The 16,528-nt window shown below is 40.9% G+C and overlaps 1 protein-coding gene across 1 annotated transcript in view; it reads left to right on the top strand.

Moving 5' to 3' along the window:
* Window positions 1-16,528, top strand: part of FLT1 (fms-related tyrosine kinase 1) — a 94,813-nt gene that overhangs the window by 32,482 nt on the left and 45,803 nt on the right. The window contains exons 10-11 of the mRNA XM_010022160.1: window positions 3,150-3,264; window positions 12,615-12,723. Coding sequence (XP_010020462.1) covers window positions 3,150-3,264; window positions 12,615-12,723 — 224 coding nt within the window. The remainder of the gene's footprint in view (window positions 1-3,149; window positions 3,265-12,614; window positions 12,724-16,528) is intronic.

The raw sequence follows: 16,528 nt of genomic DNA, 5'->3' as shown, positions 1-16,528 counted from the left end.
CACAGGCAGTTCTTGCTACAAATAGGGTACTGAGTGGATAGTTGGATTAACCTGTAACTTCTTTACAAAGCAGAAAAATACATAGCTGATGTTATCTGAGGACACACACAACGTAACACCAATTGGATTAACGGGAAGATGATTGTGTATTTTGGTCCCAGCCAGAGTAAATTTTTATATTTTTGTTTTTCTCTCATTCTTTCCAAGCATCTGTAGTTAACACAAACATTTGGTTTGATAACTACTTCTAAGTTCAGCAGAGCCTTTTCTCTTTCTGTTTACAAAATGCCTGTTGTTAGAAGCTGAAGTCAGGTTAGGAGATAGGACTATTAATTACTTCCATTTGTTTCATCCCCATCTCTACCTGATGCTACTGGCTTAAGCAGTGGCTTCAGGTGGCACGACTGGCAGTAGCAAGAGGCAGGGTGACTGAGTACTAGCCTGATTAATCAGCTCAGGAGACTAGAGGTGGCTTCTGTGCTGTCCTGAGCTCTCTTGATGTGTTTGAGGTTAAAGAGAGAGCATTTGGCCGCTGAGGAGAGAAAGCATCTGGTTCTGCATCCAAAGGGATGAGCCTGAGTCTTGTCCTAGAGTTTGCCTGGCAGTTGTGCTGCAACTGATTTGTAAACGTTTGCTGATCCAGCAGGCTGTGGAGTCGAAGTAGCGCATATGACTGTGCTCACATCTCCCGCTGTTTGCTGTGGGCTGTTGGATAATATACTTTCAGCTTGATCGTGACTCTTTTTTTTATTAAAACCATGGACAACAGCTATTAAGGGTATTTGATTTTCTACTGTAATTGCATTAACATTGTAATTAGCAGCTTGGAGATAGTATAATATGGGAAATCAGTAGGGTTCACATATGTGCCTCCAGGGCTAATATTTCATCTAGAGTTTTACATGTGTTTTTCTTGTTATTGTGATGTTATTGTAATTATGTTGATGGTTTGTGTTATGGTATTAATGAGTAATCAGCATCTCACTGTGCTAAGCATCAACAAAGACATAACACCATCCTCATCCCTAAGAGATTGCAACCTAAATATATACAGTTTTGTTGAAGGAATTATGAGGACGAGTTTAATAATAACTAAGCCTGGAGGCTCCAGATGTGCAAGAAAGACGATTGCCTTTCAGAGATGCACAAGTAGTTTCTGAACATGCATTATTCAGAAAATTTCTGTCCTTCTTTCTCCCTTTACCAAAATATGTGTCTCTTTAAGGTCTTTCGTAGTAAAGAGCAAAAATCTTCAGCATTGTAAGAAAGAAACATAAATTCTTTCTTTGGGAAAGGAAAAAAAAAATTAAAATTACTTTTTAGAATGAGTGAAATGAGATTTTGGGGTCTCTGTCTTCCTGCACAGAGATTGCACAAATATCCAATGACAGAGATGTGCCTTTGATACTGCCTGTTTGTGTGCCTGTACTGGCATCATGAAATAAGTTCCGCTATGGCATGGAAATATTATCATCTTACCAACATTATCATGTCTTTTGTGTTCTAGTCTTGTTACAGAACCAGACTTCTTAAAGCATTAAATGTGCAAAGTAAACAGCATCAACCTTTCTGAATAATTTTTAACCACTTTCTTTTACAATCTGAATACATCAACTGTCTTAAAGCAGTTGTCTGTCATCTACCATGGCCTCAAAACTCCTATCTTAGAAGCTGCCTTTTAAATCAGAGTCTGGAAGAAATGGTTCTGCAGACAGGGCTTTCTTGCCATGCTATTGCTCCCTGTCCTCTTTCCATGCCTGAACGACAATGGCTTGCTCCTGGTTTTTGGCTTTTTTGGCTCACTGAGCCTCACAGTGCACATGAAGAAATTTGGGCAGACAATCATGTATCTATGCAAATGATGACAGCCCATGACAGTTTACATATCATAATTTCATTAAGCTGTAATATCCGCTAAGACACTGGCCAGTGTGACGCAAAGTTGCACAATTAAAAACAAGCATGTAAAGTTAGTGTACTATTGATATTATAAACAAAACAAAGTTTAAGCAAATTGCACAGCTAGCTGAAGGGAAATGAACCGCATTCTGTGCTCGGGACTGCATCAAGTGCTGTTATCCAGTCACTAGGCTTTAAAGGTCGTTTCTCCAAACAACTGATATACATGTCAGAACTGTTTGATTACAGATACTGCAGTCGTTATCTTTCAAATCCATGGAAGATCAAAGGACCGTGTCATATTTGAAAGAGCCTGACCCTGCTGAAGGGTTAAGCTCTACTGATGAAGCTGGAATTGAACAAGCACCAACTAAATTTTGGATGAAAAACAAAACTAGATATCCTCAAACAGGAATAGGGACAGGCAGCATCTAAGAAGCATTCCAATGTGTTTAGTTCCATGTGTGTACCACATTAGGCTTTTAGAAACAAATTAGCTCTGCCATGGCCACACCTGAATGTTCTGGTTACAAGCCAATTTGTTACATAAGGCAAACACGGTTTTTTTTCCCTGAGATTTACATTCATTAACATGACACTGATTCCCCGCCTCCATCAGATTAAATGAACATTGAAATCCCTTTGACAATCACATATAGTTTTGTTTAACTTTGTTCTGCTAATTTACAGGATTATAGTTATTTTTACTGTGTCTTGTAATCACTGAACCTCAGTATAGACATTTTGACATTTTTGTAAACTAAAGAAAACACACAGAAACGAGAACTAATGTCATTTTTCATGATAATAAAACAACTCTGCACATAGTGCAACAGCACCCATTATGCAATGGATCTCAAAACAAATATAACTTGTCTTGAATTTAAGGCTGAAAACAGTATGAACTCATATTTGAAGCCAAGCTTGAACCACGACAATGGCTCTGGAGCACTAGAAATGGGATGTTGGTCTCACACAGTCCTATAATTAGACTCCAACTGTAAATACTGACGTCCCAGTCCACAGTGGGTTAAATGTTGAGAGCTAATACTCAAGGAGGAGCTGTGGAAGTGGATACAATTGTCAGGCTACAAACCTCAGGATTTACTGAGAAGTATACTTTCCTGGTCAACGCCACACCTGCAGTTTCCCTCACTGATCACTATTTCCAGAATAATTGGTTTGTCTTGTGTGTTGAATGTTTCTCTTGATCACTAAATCAATAAAATTCCAATTTTTGTTGTCTTCAGGCATGGCTTTTGCTCTTATACGGAAGGATCTTTCATCCTGAAAGCTGGCAGCAATATAGGAAACAGGATCCAGAGCATCACGGAGAGGACAGCTGTAATAGAGAGCAAAAATAAGGTATGATTCTTAGGGGCAGATAACCTTTCTGTGTGACAGCAAGTATTGAAAATACACTGTAAAATGCTATTGAGGTAATGGTGAAGAAGCCAGTGTTTTTATATTGTTTGGATTTGAAGAAGAGCTGCATGTGTGCAAATAACTTTCATAGTTGGTATTTATCTGCTGAGATGTACTTATTTCTGCAAACAGTCACATTAAGGTAAGAGACATGCCAAGAGAGTGTATCACTGGGATTCACCATATATGCTTTCTTAGAGTTGGTTTGTAGTATCTTGGGGCACCTCAGGAGCACAGGGGCATGGTTCCAGGCCATCTTTGCTTCATTTGTGACATTGCACAATTTCCTGTTGTTTTTCCTATAAGAATTAAACAATTTACTCTCATTAGAGTTTATTCGCAGATGTGGTCCTAGATTATTAGATGACCAGATCTTTTCTTGCAATAAAAAATTTAAAGGGCCAAATGAATCAGATTACAGGAACAAAGTTTAAAAGACATCTCAGTCAGAGAGAGCAAGGTGAGATTCATGCCAGCGTTATTAAGCATCTAAATGTTAAGTGACTAGTACAAGTCAAGCATCCCTTTATGGGCAACAGGGAGATGCAGTCACTTCTGAAGGATGAGTAGGCCTGTAGTCTATTGTTGGGAGAGAAAGCCAATGTGATTAACTTGCCAAGGGCTGTGGAGGATTGTCAATCAGTTAAAACTTTCAAATCAAGACGTTTTACTAAAGAATGCCCTAGATCAACTGCTTTTCCCTTTTTTAGATGTAAGACTGTTTTGTTACGGTTGAGTAGACTGTGCTACAGGGAAGCTCAGCTGAAGATGCACGATGCCATGCCACTGTCACAACATCTGTTTTCATAGGCTAGTTTGGTTTGTGGTAGTAATGGCTGAAGAGATTATATATTTTAAAGTCTACTTTATTCTAGGCTAGTTATTTCTAAGGACACTGAAATGGTTTTTATAATTCTAAGGGCGCTGGGGTAAAGGTCTCCTTCCCTTACAACCTTCAGTCTTCTGCATATGAAAATGAGCATAAGCTGTAATTATTCTCTTTTTAGGGCCCTTTCACACACCGCAGAATAAATAGAGCTTATGTGAAGCCAAGAATCAGGCCTGAGACTGCATTTTCTCCTGCTGTTGTATTATTTAGAAAGTACCACAGGTGTTCATGGCATTGTTCCAGTGCATGGGAACGGACTGGATCCCAGTGAGGCATTTGCTCCTATTCAGCTGGCCACCTTTACGTGCTTAAAGATCCAGACAAAGATGGAAGCAAACAGCTTCCTAGAGGGGACTATTTTAGGAAAGCACATGAAAAGTGAGACATAAGGAGGGATTTGAAGGAGGAAAGGGAAATAATTTCAGGCACAGGAAGACACAGTCTATTCCAAAGGGGGAATGATGAGCAAAAGATTATAACCAGTTTTTTTCAAGAAGGCATCTAGCCATGCTATGGGTGAAGTCCTACCTGCTCACAAGGTGCAGAAGGAGCTCTCTAACAACAGATCTCATTCTCTTTGTGTGCCATGCATTTTGGAGACAGCGGAAGAGGAGTGGCTGAAATGTCAAAGCAACTTCCAGTCAACAGCAAACAAATTCCTCCCTGGAGGAAGATGCTAATAATGGGTCCTTGCAGCAGAACTGCAGGTTTTGTTTGAAATCTTTGGCAAGCAGCCTTTTTTAAAAAATGTGCCCAGAAATGACCCAAGGAATGGTCTCTGCATGTGTTACATGGAAATTTTTGCAGTAAAACTTAGTGGTACTCCTTTTCTTCATGCTGATTAGTTCAACTAAGAAAGGTCTAACTTGCACTACTTTATTCCTCCTGGTCCCTATGGAGAAGCTGAGGTTACTCTTTGCTCAGCTTTTTCACAGCTTTCCTAAGGTTTCTTAATTTCTGCTGCTCTTCCATAGCTTTTCGGGCACAGTTGGATTGCTATTGTAAGCAGAAAATGCTCTCTAGGCTTGGGTTCCTGGCCAAGCTGTGTTGTGCATGATTTGTGCACACACGGCTGCTCTAGAGCATCCAGGATTTATGTTTTTTCCCATGGAAGTCTATAGACTTTTCACTCTTTGCAGTCCAAGAGTCATTCTCAGTCTCCCAGAGCAAAGTGAAAGGGACACAGTTCAGGCAAAACCTTCCTCATCTGCTGGGATATTGTAAGACTGTTAATAGCACTGAGCTCACTGAATGCAGCACGTCAGCACAAGTGTCTGGCTCTGATGGACTGCTACTGTGAGCAGTTCTGCTACTGCAAGCAGCTATGAACAGCTCTCTGAGACACTTCCACATCAATGGAGTCCTGCTATCTAAACAGAGTGTCTACCCCACTTCCACATCCGAGCATAGCATGCATGGAAAAAACAATCTCAAAGCTCAATGGAAATAACAAAGATGTAGGACACAAAGCAGTAGGAAATGGATGAAGAAACTCAAAAAGTTGTACATTTGGGTTAGCATGAAAGGAGAAATGGGGGTGACCACAGGATGAGATTATTGTAATCAAGGAAAGAGATGAACAAGGAATGGTCAGAAGGTTTCTTTCAGCAATCAAGGTAGCTGTTTTCACCTTGCTTAAAGACATTGTGCCAGTTTCCTGCATGTGCAACATCTGAGTCCCTCCAGTTTGGCTTTTCTCTGTGGTAGGTTGATTGGTTGTTTGTTTGTCTGTGATTATCAAGGTAGCCACAAGTATATTTTTAAAGTTAGAAAAACCTTAAACCCAGTGTCTGTATGGTCCCTAATGCAGGAAGCCTGTGCTACATTATTCTTCTGGTGACAGAGAAACCATGACAACAACAGTGTTTTAGTAACGTTTCCGTTGAAGCCTCTTTAAACGGACATTGAGAAACTCGAGCAGTATAATGGAAGAACTTTGTAACATAAGCCATAATACTTAATCATAAGACAACTCTTGAAGTGATTTGATTCCCTCACCCAAAGTTTTCATTCTGAGTTTGTTGGACATTGCAGTGACTTTCTACAAGTTGCACTACTCTTAGCAAACATGTCACAGACACTCTCCTGCCATTCAGCTGCTAAACCCCATTGCTTCTCAGTGTTCACAGCTAAAGCTAACTGTGATGTATATAACTCAGGGCTAATACTGATTAATATGATTCTTAGCATGACCAGTGTTCATTAAAATGTCAATCTGTGCATGAGCTGCAAAAATGAGGCAAAAAGACCTGGTGTATTCACTGGTATCAGTGCATACATATGGAGCACGTGTTCTCTCCTGTGTGTGCAGGCACACACTGATTTATAAACAGCTTTGAAAGAAGGAGTTGGTACACCTTGTACAGGGGTATAAGGGACAGGGAGATGCAGGAGAGATGGACAAAGTTCCTGGGTTTGGAGAATGCACACAAGAGCACTAAGGCAAGTTCAGATAAGAGAGAGAATAAAGTGTTGGCCAAAAAGAAAGGGTGATAAATCCAAGGGAAGGAGACAGTAGACGGGAGGGCAGCTGAGTACAGGGAAAAGTTAGAGGGAGTGGGGAGAAAAAACCCCTCTTGTTTCAGGGAAGTAGCATACTACAGCCACATTCTTGAGAACCTGAAATGAAACAGAACATCTCTGCCCCATTCCTCTGCTGCTAGCAAATGTGGGGGTCTCACTGACATTAACAAGTACCATGAAATCTGGATCTGTGTCAAAGTGCATGCCTCCAGGAACTCTGTATAAATGTAATGAATCATGGTATTTATCGTTCATGTATGTATGTTTAGATGTATGTGTATAGCTATATGTATTTATGGCCTTTTCAACTGCATAAATACCTTACTGACATGAGTTTTTAGTGGTGCCATCCCTCGTGGGTGACAAAGCCACTTGACTTCAAAGAAAAAGGAAAGTAATAGCCGTGTAACAGTATTCTGCAAGACCAAATCTAGGCTTGCTCTTGTCCATCTCTGGTTTGGCTGACAATGATGGGTCAACCTAGATGTGCTGATGGTGGGTAGTATTAAACTCTGTGACCATCCAACATAAAGGTGGAGTGCTAGATAGTCAAAAGAATCAATCCTTCTTGGACATGACTGATAAGGTTTGATGACACAAAATAAGTTGGGTCCATCTGTCTTGCATCTTCTATGCCCATCCCTAAGCCTCTGGCTCCAGCTGTCTGGCCAGTACATCTGTGTTGATTTGCCATCTAGAACCCAAAGCAGAAGAGGAAGCTGTTTAGCAGACTACATAACACTCATTTTGATCTTTCTCTTCTACCCAACAGCTGGTTTTCATGAAATGCATAAGATCTTATGATCTTTGAGTTGTCTGTTAATTTTGGTTGAAATTGGGCAGTGGGTTCAAAAACTACTGAGCGCGTGGGGGAAGGACAGGATGGTGGCAGACAGATGGGCTGGCCATCAGATGGACATACCGACAGTGTGATCTTCCTAGGAAGCCAGCCTAAAGATAGCAGTGGCAGCATAGCTTGTCTCTCTTCAGCACATTGTAACTTCTTCTGGGGCCTTCATAAGTGCTACTAGAACAGCTGTCAACACTTCTGAGTAGATTGCTGGGAAGTGCTCACTGAGCTGAGCCCTTGGTGAGATTAAAACCAGCAGAGCTTGGCACCTGCCTCTGCCGAGCTGTGGCTCCCTCCAGCTCTGAAAGCAATGCCTTCCCTCACTGAGGGAATCAAGGTGTGCCTCACTCTACTGATGGCCCTAGGAGGAGGGCAGGGGGTGCCTGTGGCATAACTGTTGTATCGTGATTCCCTCATGAGTCAGCAAAACCAACCCAGTGGTGTGCTGCCAATATTTCAATATGGGTTCTCCTAAATATATTCCTTTAGCCAAAGATAAATCCAAGAGGGTGAGGAGAGCATATTTTCATTTCTTTTTGAGTTGGTTTTGTGTTGGGTTTTTTTCTGTTGTTGTTGGTTGGTTTTGGTTTTGTGGGATTTTTTTGTTTGTTTGTTTTGGGTTTGTTTGTTTTTGTATTGTTTGTTTTGTTTATGTTTTGTTTGTTTGTTTGGTTGGTTTTTTTAACAAGTACATCCTAAAAGCATAACTAGGAAGGACTCCACAATATTTGGCAGACTTGCACTGACCTGCTCAATGTTGAAAGAACACTATTTTGCTTTTTAAATGTACAGGCTGTTTCAAGAAGTTAGGACAGCAATCTCTGAAAGAAGCGTGTTTATGCCAGTGTCTGCAGAGACCTTCTAGGAGTCAGGCAAGAATCAAGTTGCCAACCACTTTCTGAAACTACTCTTGCTTCTCTGGCATCAGCCAGAGCAGTGGGAATCCTACTTTGAGATAAGAGAAATTCAAACAGACCCTCCAGGGGAAAGATCAGCCTACCTCCAAGCACCATGATCATGCCCATTGCTTTGCATTCTGTTTTCCTCCCAGTCTTTTCCTCATAGTTTTCCACTATGGACAAATCTGTTAGTCCCTTTTCCAATTCTCAGGATTTTTGCTTTATGCCTCTTTTATTTGCCGGCAGAAGCAGCAGAAGTATGGGATTTACTTCCCTAGCCCCTGGCTTTGAGATGAGCCTGTAGTGTAATGCTTCAGCTGAGTTGATGGGTGAAGAAAGGAGGAATAAAAGATCAAAACTTTGATGGTAAATGGGGTTTGTGAACAGATGATGGTCAAGATGCCAAGCATGCCAGAAAGGATTTGCCCTGTTCTGCTGATCATGATAACTGGATTCAGACTTTCTGTATATAAGGCTGTTGCAAATCCAGGGCCTGAAACTCTGTTGCAAAGCCAGGCAATACAAGGCTGCAAGAATTTTTTCTCTTGCTTCTTTCTCAGCAATAGCTGTATAGAGGAATGGTGCAGCACAGACTGATCTTAAACAACCATATCTGTTCAATAAACACGACAGGCTTAGTTTTGTACACACTGCTTCTCTGGTGGGTTTTGGCTGGCATCCACAATGCAGAACACAGACTGCACCACTGGAGGGCTCACAAACTATTTAAAGAAATGTTTTCTTATCCTTATGTCTAATTTATAAGCTACAAGATTTATGCAGAGACATGTTGTCTCTAAAATATTCTGTTCTGTTTCGAAGTCAGTCTTGCTTTTTCCTAGACTCAATGGCTTTCTCTGCCTTAGTTAAATTAAACCTACCAATGACTTCTCTCTGGCACTAACATTCATCACATTTATCTCCCTTGCCCTCCAAAGACTTTGGTTACATGGAAGTTGCCTGTTATAAAAGATCCTTGGCCCATGCTTAAGGAGTAGTTGGGACAGTGCAAGAAAAAGTTAAGTTTAAATCACTGAATTTCAGTGCTGAGGAGTGTTCTGTAGAGCCATTTAATATGCAAAAAAAAAAGGAATAATCTGTAAGCACTCCAGTCAGTAACTGCGTTCATACTGCTTTAACATAACTAAACATGCTTAAGCTGTGGGCCAATGTCAACCTCATGAAGTTGATGCAAGGTCCTGCACCTGGGTCGGTGCAATCCCAGGCACAGCTACAGGTTGGGTGGAGAAGAGATTCAGAGTAGCCCTGTGGAGAAGGACGTGGGGTATTGGTTGATGAGAAAGTGAATATCAGCTGGCTTCAGTGTGCACTCACAGCCCAGAAAGCCAACCGTATCCTGGGCTGCATCAAAAGAAGCGTGACCAGGAGGTCGAAGGAGGTGATCCTGCCCCTCTACTCTGATCTCGTGAGACCTCACTTGGAGTATTGTGTACAGTTCTGGTGTTCTCAACATAAGAAGGACATGGAGCTCTTGGAGCAAGTCCAGAGGAGGGCCATGAGGATGATAAGAGGGCTGGAGCACCTCCCGTATGAAGACAGGCTGAGAAAGTTGGGCTGTTCAGCCTGGAGAAGAGAAGACTGTGTGGAGACCTCAGAGCAGCCTTCCAGTATCTGAAAGTGGCCTACAGGGATGCTGGAGAGGGACTCCTCATCAGGGACTGTAATGATAGGACAAGGGGCAAAAGGTTCAAACTTAAACAGGGGAGATTTAAGCTAGATATAAGGAAGAAATTCTTTACTGTGAGGGTGGTGAGACACTGGCCCAGAATGCCCAGAGAAGCTGTGGATGCCCTATACATGGAATTATTCAAGGTCAGGTTGGATGGGTCTTTGAGCAACCTCGTCTAGTGCAAGGCGTCCCTGCCCATGGCAGGGGGGGTGGAACTGGATGGTCTTAAGGGCCTTTCCAACCCAAAACATTCTATGATTCCATAACTATACATCCTCAGTGTAACAAATGCAATAACAACATCATAGTGGGCTAGAGCAGTAAACTCCAACAGGATGCACAATTTTTCATTAGAAACTAATACCTGATAATGACAAATACATTTTGATACTACCAAAAGCTTTCCAAACCATTGGAGTAATTGCTGGAGGAATAACTGACTTGTATTGTTCAGGCTTAGTGATGCTCTGGTTCTGAGTATAGTAGAATAAATACAGGTATCCTGGAGTCAAAGAGTAAGAGTTTCATTGTCCTTCACTATGCATTTTAGGCCACTATTCCTTCCTGGGCAAAAGCCTACCAAAAAATAAGCCTACAGAAAAGGCTGATTTTGTGGTGGAAAGTCTGGGATGGCAGAAGCGGTGTTTAACCACCCACATTAGCCCTCTGGCAGATGTTTATAGTGTTGATAAAATGACTGCAGGAATCCTGGTGCTGGGCCCTGTGTCCACACTTTACAAAACTATGTTTAAAACTGGAAGGAATTCAAAGAGAATGACAAAATATAGACAGGGTTGGACCCATGCTTTATAATTAGGAATTTGTAGAGGTCATTCTACTGGATTTAGCAAAACAGGATGAATTTTTTTAAGGGCTGTAATTATCTATCTGGTATTACTGAGCCTCTTTCATCTCACGGAAGAGCCAAAAGTAGGCTAAAAAATTCTAGCTAGAAATGAGATGTAGTTTGTTAGCAGACAAATAGCTGACCGTTAAGACACCTTAACAGGGCAGAGATGCTGTTAACATCACTTGTAGTCTTGAATTTGGCATAGGGTGGTTTTCTAAAGCAAATAAGCCAAAATCAAACGTCTTGCCTCCACTGTGTTTGCTACTGTAGTAGAAAAAGTAATAGAATCTTTCTACTAAAGAATGTTAGGGGAAAACAGAATTATATTATCTAGGGTTTCAACGAGGAGTCTGGGGACAGCCATAAAGTCTGAGTAGGAGACACAGAAGCAGTGCAAATGTTGAGCAAGTGTTTATGTAGAAATGTAGATAACTGGTTCTTATTTAATACTGACTCACCCTCTTGTTCTTGTCTCTGGACTCCAGCAATCAGGCAGACTTAAAAGAATGTATTAATTGCACAAAAAATATTTCAAAGGTTTTTTAAAAAAGCCAAGTAATTCCAAACAACAGGATTCTGCAGCCACACAATTTTCTTCCGTCACTGTCCCAGCTCTGTCTGTAACTCCAGCCAAAGCATGTTTTACAGAAGAAGTAAATTGGAGACAGAAAGACAGAAAATTAAGCTACTGAGCTGTACCTGAAAGCACATCCCACTGCTGAGCTTCTCATGCATGTCCCGTGTCTCCACTCCATATCAGAATGACACCTTAGCTATTTCTTCATAACTTTCTTTTTTCACTTAATGCCAAGTCATCAGACCATGTCATTCCATCACCATGAAGGTGTAACTCTTATTATTACAATGGGTTTTATTTTTCTAAAGGCACATCAGTTGTTGGTGGTCCCTGGCCTTCCAAGGTCTTATCTTACTAGTCATATCACTTCGTGAAAATACTTAGTGTGCTGAACCTCTTAAGTTGGTGATAGACTACAGCGTAAAGAAAACTGACATATTATTATTTAATAATAGAAATGGGAAGTCCAAGAAGAGGAAATAGTCTGAAAAAGGATGAATAAACATCTCTTCTGCCCCTGTCTTTTGTCACCCAACATGTATATGAAAAAATGAAAGAGAAATCACATTGATAGTGCCGAACAGAGACACTTTTTTCCCAGCATTTTCCAAGTGCCTGAGGCATGCGTCACCTATTCCTCTTGCAGTCTGGCTCTCCTACAGGCTGTTTGTCTCCCTGAGTATACCATATTTTGTCACGCTCCATGTTTTGTAGCTTATTATTACATCAGCAGCAAGAGATAAATCAATCTGAAAGACACATTCAAAAATTTTTGATTATGATGGCTCTGATAATATAAGGGTCACACAAGGAGCTTGTTTCCTGTTATTCTTCTATCCTTTCCAAAACTGTATATGGTGACATGCCCTTTAAATAGCCCCAGTGGTGCCATCACTGAGCAAATGGAGAGAATGAATCATGGGACTGTCAAGGGTGACTTAGGAAAAAGAGAAGGGAAGTTTTAACTGAATTCCTGAGCCAGTGAGAGCTAAACCTCTTCTTTCTTTCACAGACTGCTAGCACTCTCATTGTAGCTGAAGCCAAATCTTCTGGAATCTACAGCTGTGTGGCATCCAATAAAGTGGGAAAATCAGAAAGAAATGTCAGCTTTATTGTAACAGGTAAGATCTAGTCCCCACTAGAGCCAAACATGTTTCCTGGTCCTGGGATTATACCTGTTAGGCTCTTGTGGTTTTTTCATACACCACAGTTTGAGAATTGTGATGTGTGAACCTATAAACTCATATCCTGCTTTTGGGTGATCCTAGAAGGGTTTGCCACAACAGATGGCTTGTACTCATCCTTCCACTAAGTGTCAAGCATGACACAAAATGCTCACAAATATAGCAACCTGTAATTCCCCTTTTTAAATCACACAGTCTCTGCAATCATACCACACATGAAATTTTACTGTATTCTCATATGCCAGTAAGCCAGCATCATGTGTGACACTGACAGTGTCTACAGCCCGATCCTGCTGCTAACCAGGAGGTCTCACAATAAGCAGTGCCAGCGTCTGCAGGCAGCGTGGCGCTAGAGGAGGGGTGCCTGGGGTACCTGGGCAGCCCCTCACAGCTCTCAAGGACTATGGCAACTTGTATGTAGAAAAGTGGCAGGGTAAAAATTACAGGCTTCTATTCCCTCTTCTGAGAAAGACAACCTTGGATGTCATTTGGGCCATGGCACTGAGCATACTCATGTTAGCTGCAGTATGCTTCCAGCTACTTTCCCATTTACAAGATGTATTTAGATGTTTTCAGAAACAAGTTGTTAGATGTTTGAATTCAGGAATTACTAGGAAAAAAACCCCAAAACCAATGAGTTTTCAAGAATAACTACAGCATGGTTTGTCAGCATAATGTCTGCATGTGCCATTACAAGGAATATGTTTTCTGGTGAAATATTTTATTCTGATTTTGTTTACAAAGTGGGAGTGCATAGAGCACTTAGGATAATGAGAACTTTCAGGGTAGGTCATTAAATAAATGTGATTCATTCAGAAATATGACAACAGACAAAAAGGTTAAAAAATTTGGATATTTTATTCCCAAAGTCATAATCTTGAAGATGAAATGGAAAAATAGTTTTTATGTATCCCTTTTATTTTTTCCTTTCTTGTATGTGTTTTGTGGTCAATCTTTTACTTATCATTCTGATTAGTGATTTTCGTCTAACTTACTCTTTTGACGCTCTGAGGTTGAAATAAAGTAGACACACACTAGTTAGATATGGTTAAAAAAGGAAGAAAACTTTCTTGAAAAATGTTCCCCCTCTGGATTTTGTGGACCAAAATTTGTATTTCTGAAATATTCTGACCAGCTGTAACATAATCATAGAACACCAGGTTGGAAGAGACCTTAAAGACCATCAGCTCCAACCTTTCTTGACAAAAGCACAGTCTAGACAAGATGTCCCAGCACTCTGTCTAACTGAATCTTAAAAGTGCCCACTTTGGGCAATCCATGACTTCCCCGGGGGAAATTATTCTGATGGCTGACGGTTCTCACTGTAGAAAATTTTCCTCTTTATATACCAACTCTTCCTTCACTGATGATGGGTCTGTGTTTGCATAAGCCGTGAGTTCTGTCCCCAGGGCCCAGGGGCCAGCAGTGCTGGTAAAGACAGAAAGTGCTGAGAACCTCTGCCTTTTCAGTGTTGGTGGCTAATTCAGCTCTCCTGTTTAACAGTGGGCCAGTATTTTCCTTCTGTTTCTGCTTCTTGTTTCCACACCTGAAGAACCCTTTCTTGTAGTTTTTGACATCTCTGGCCAATTTCAAATCAAGCTGAGCTTTTGCTTTTCTAACCTCATCTCTGAACACCTGGAAATGCTCTTGTAGTTCTTGATGGGTATTTGTCTGCTTTTCTATCTCTGGTGCACTACTCAGAATCTTGCAGTTAAGCCAAGGTGGTCTCTTGCTCCATCAGCTTCCCTTACCTTTAAACTGGTTTTGTGCCTCCAGGAGAGCATTCTTGAAAAACTCCCAGCACTTGCTAGCTCCTTTATCCTCCATGGAAGCTTCCCATGAAATCCCTCACAACCAAGCTCTGAGCAGGTTGAAGTTTGCTCTTCCAAAATCTAAAATCTTTGCCTTAGTACTAACATTCATGGCGTGACCATTACCACTTGGGACCCTAATCCCTGAGTTCTTCAGTTTAAAGCTTGCCTCATGAAGTTGGCTAGCCTGCTGCTGAAGATTCCCTTGCTTCTTCTAGACAGAATCCCATCCTTCCCTAACAGTCTATAGTCACTGAAGAATGTTCTGACGTCATAAAAGCCAAAACCCTTATGATGATGCCAGCCACAAAGCCAGAGTTGATTTGCATTGTACATCTATTTCTGGCTGCACCCTTTCCTCTAACTGGTAAACCAGAAAAAAAGTAACTTGGGCACCAATACTTTTCGCTTGCACCCCCAGGGCTTTGCAGTCTTCCTTAATTCTGCCCAGGTTCCAGCTTGTGGTGTCATTCATGCCCCCATGAAAAAGTATCAGTGGATAGTTGTCTGTGCTCTTGACAGCACCCTCTCACATCTCGGATGTTATGTCCCAGAAGCAGCACACCTCATGTGCCTCCCTGTCAGGCAGCAGGTGGGTGCCTCAGTGCTCCTTGACAGAGTCACCCACTACAAGCACTAATAATTTCTTCTTGTGGTGTCCACTGTGTGCTGTTGGTCAGTTTCTTCCCTGCAGACCTTGCTCATGGGTGTCTACAGCTATTAAAGCTTCATATCATAATACACTTCCACATTTAGAAAGTGCCAATTATCTATAAATACAGAAATTTGGTAATAAGAATGAGAAGTATAAACAGGTAAGTGACACCTAGTCAGGCTGTCTGTTAAAATACAGAAATGAGAAGAATATCTCCATGTTCTATTAATGGATGTGACAGGCACATTTGTCACCTTGAATATGACTGCTGTCCCCACTCTCAAATCAGTTTTGTTTTCGTCCCTGTGCTTACACTGTACCTGTTTGGACAGAAAGCTAAACAACGATGTATAATTCTCCATAAATTAACATGTCAATGGTGCTCATATTTATGTGGGGACTTCACATGTAACTTTGAGCAGTCATTTGCAAGTCACTTACTGAGGCTGTTGCCCATTTAATGTGCAAGATGACAAATTTGGCTTTTTCTAGCTCTTAATTCCCAGTCTCCAAAATGCTGCCTGGAAGATTCTGAAACCAAATGAAGCTGTATTTTGATAGGCCCCATTCACCATATCCAAATCTCCCTTTCAAAGTTTTGATGGTCATTTCGGACATTTCAGTGAAGTAATATGAAGGAGTTAGTTTCCCTGCTTAGATTTCCAATTCTTAGATCTTGGCCAGGGATAGAAGGATATTATAATATTTATATGTAATAATATATATAATATAATGTTATCGAATATTATAACTTTTGATAGGCCCCATTCACCATATCCAAATCTCCCTTTCAAAGTTTTGATGGTCATTTCGGACATTTCAGTGAAGTAATATGAAGGAGTTAGTTTCCCTGCTTAGATTTCCAATTCTTAGATCTTGGCCAGGGATAGAAGGATATTATAATATTTATATGTAATAATATATATAATATAATGTTATCGAATATTATAACTTTCCTTTGAAGATTCTTTTATTGGCTGGTGTTCAGAAAGAGGAGTGGGAGCTTTATTATGGCTTGGAAATTTGTAATATACTGACTGGTGGCAAACTTTTTATATAGGGTGGTGAAATGTGTTTGTCCTTTGAGTTCCTGGAGCTGAACACATCAGCTGCATGATGTGGAAAGTCCTGATCATCCGCTGACGCTCAGTTACACTGATTGAAGGCAGTTTAAACAATCCTGCTGTTTTGTCCTTTCAAAAATCAAGTAAAGCTCATTCTTCTGTTTCGCACACACAGTGCATCAGTTGGTCTCCATGGTGTAATCATAATTCTC

Source organism: Nestor notabilis, unplaced genomic scaffold, assembly GCF_000696875.1.
Source record: "Nestor notabilis isolate BGI_N333 unplaced genomic scaffold, ASM69687v1 scaffold2319, whole genome shotgun sequence".
Taxonomy (NCBI): domain Eukaryota; kingdom Metazoa; phylum Chordata; class Aves; order Psittaciformes; family Psittacidae; genus Nestor; species Nestor notabilis.
The sequence above is the reverse complement of the archived record's forward strand: the minus strand, read 5'-3'. Positions and strand labels throughout refer to the sequence as shown.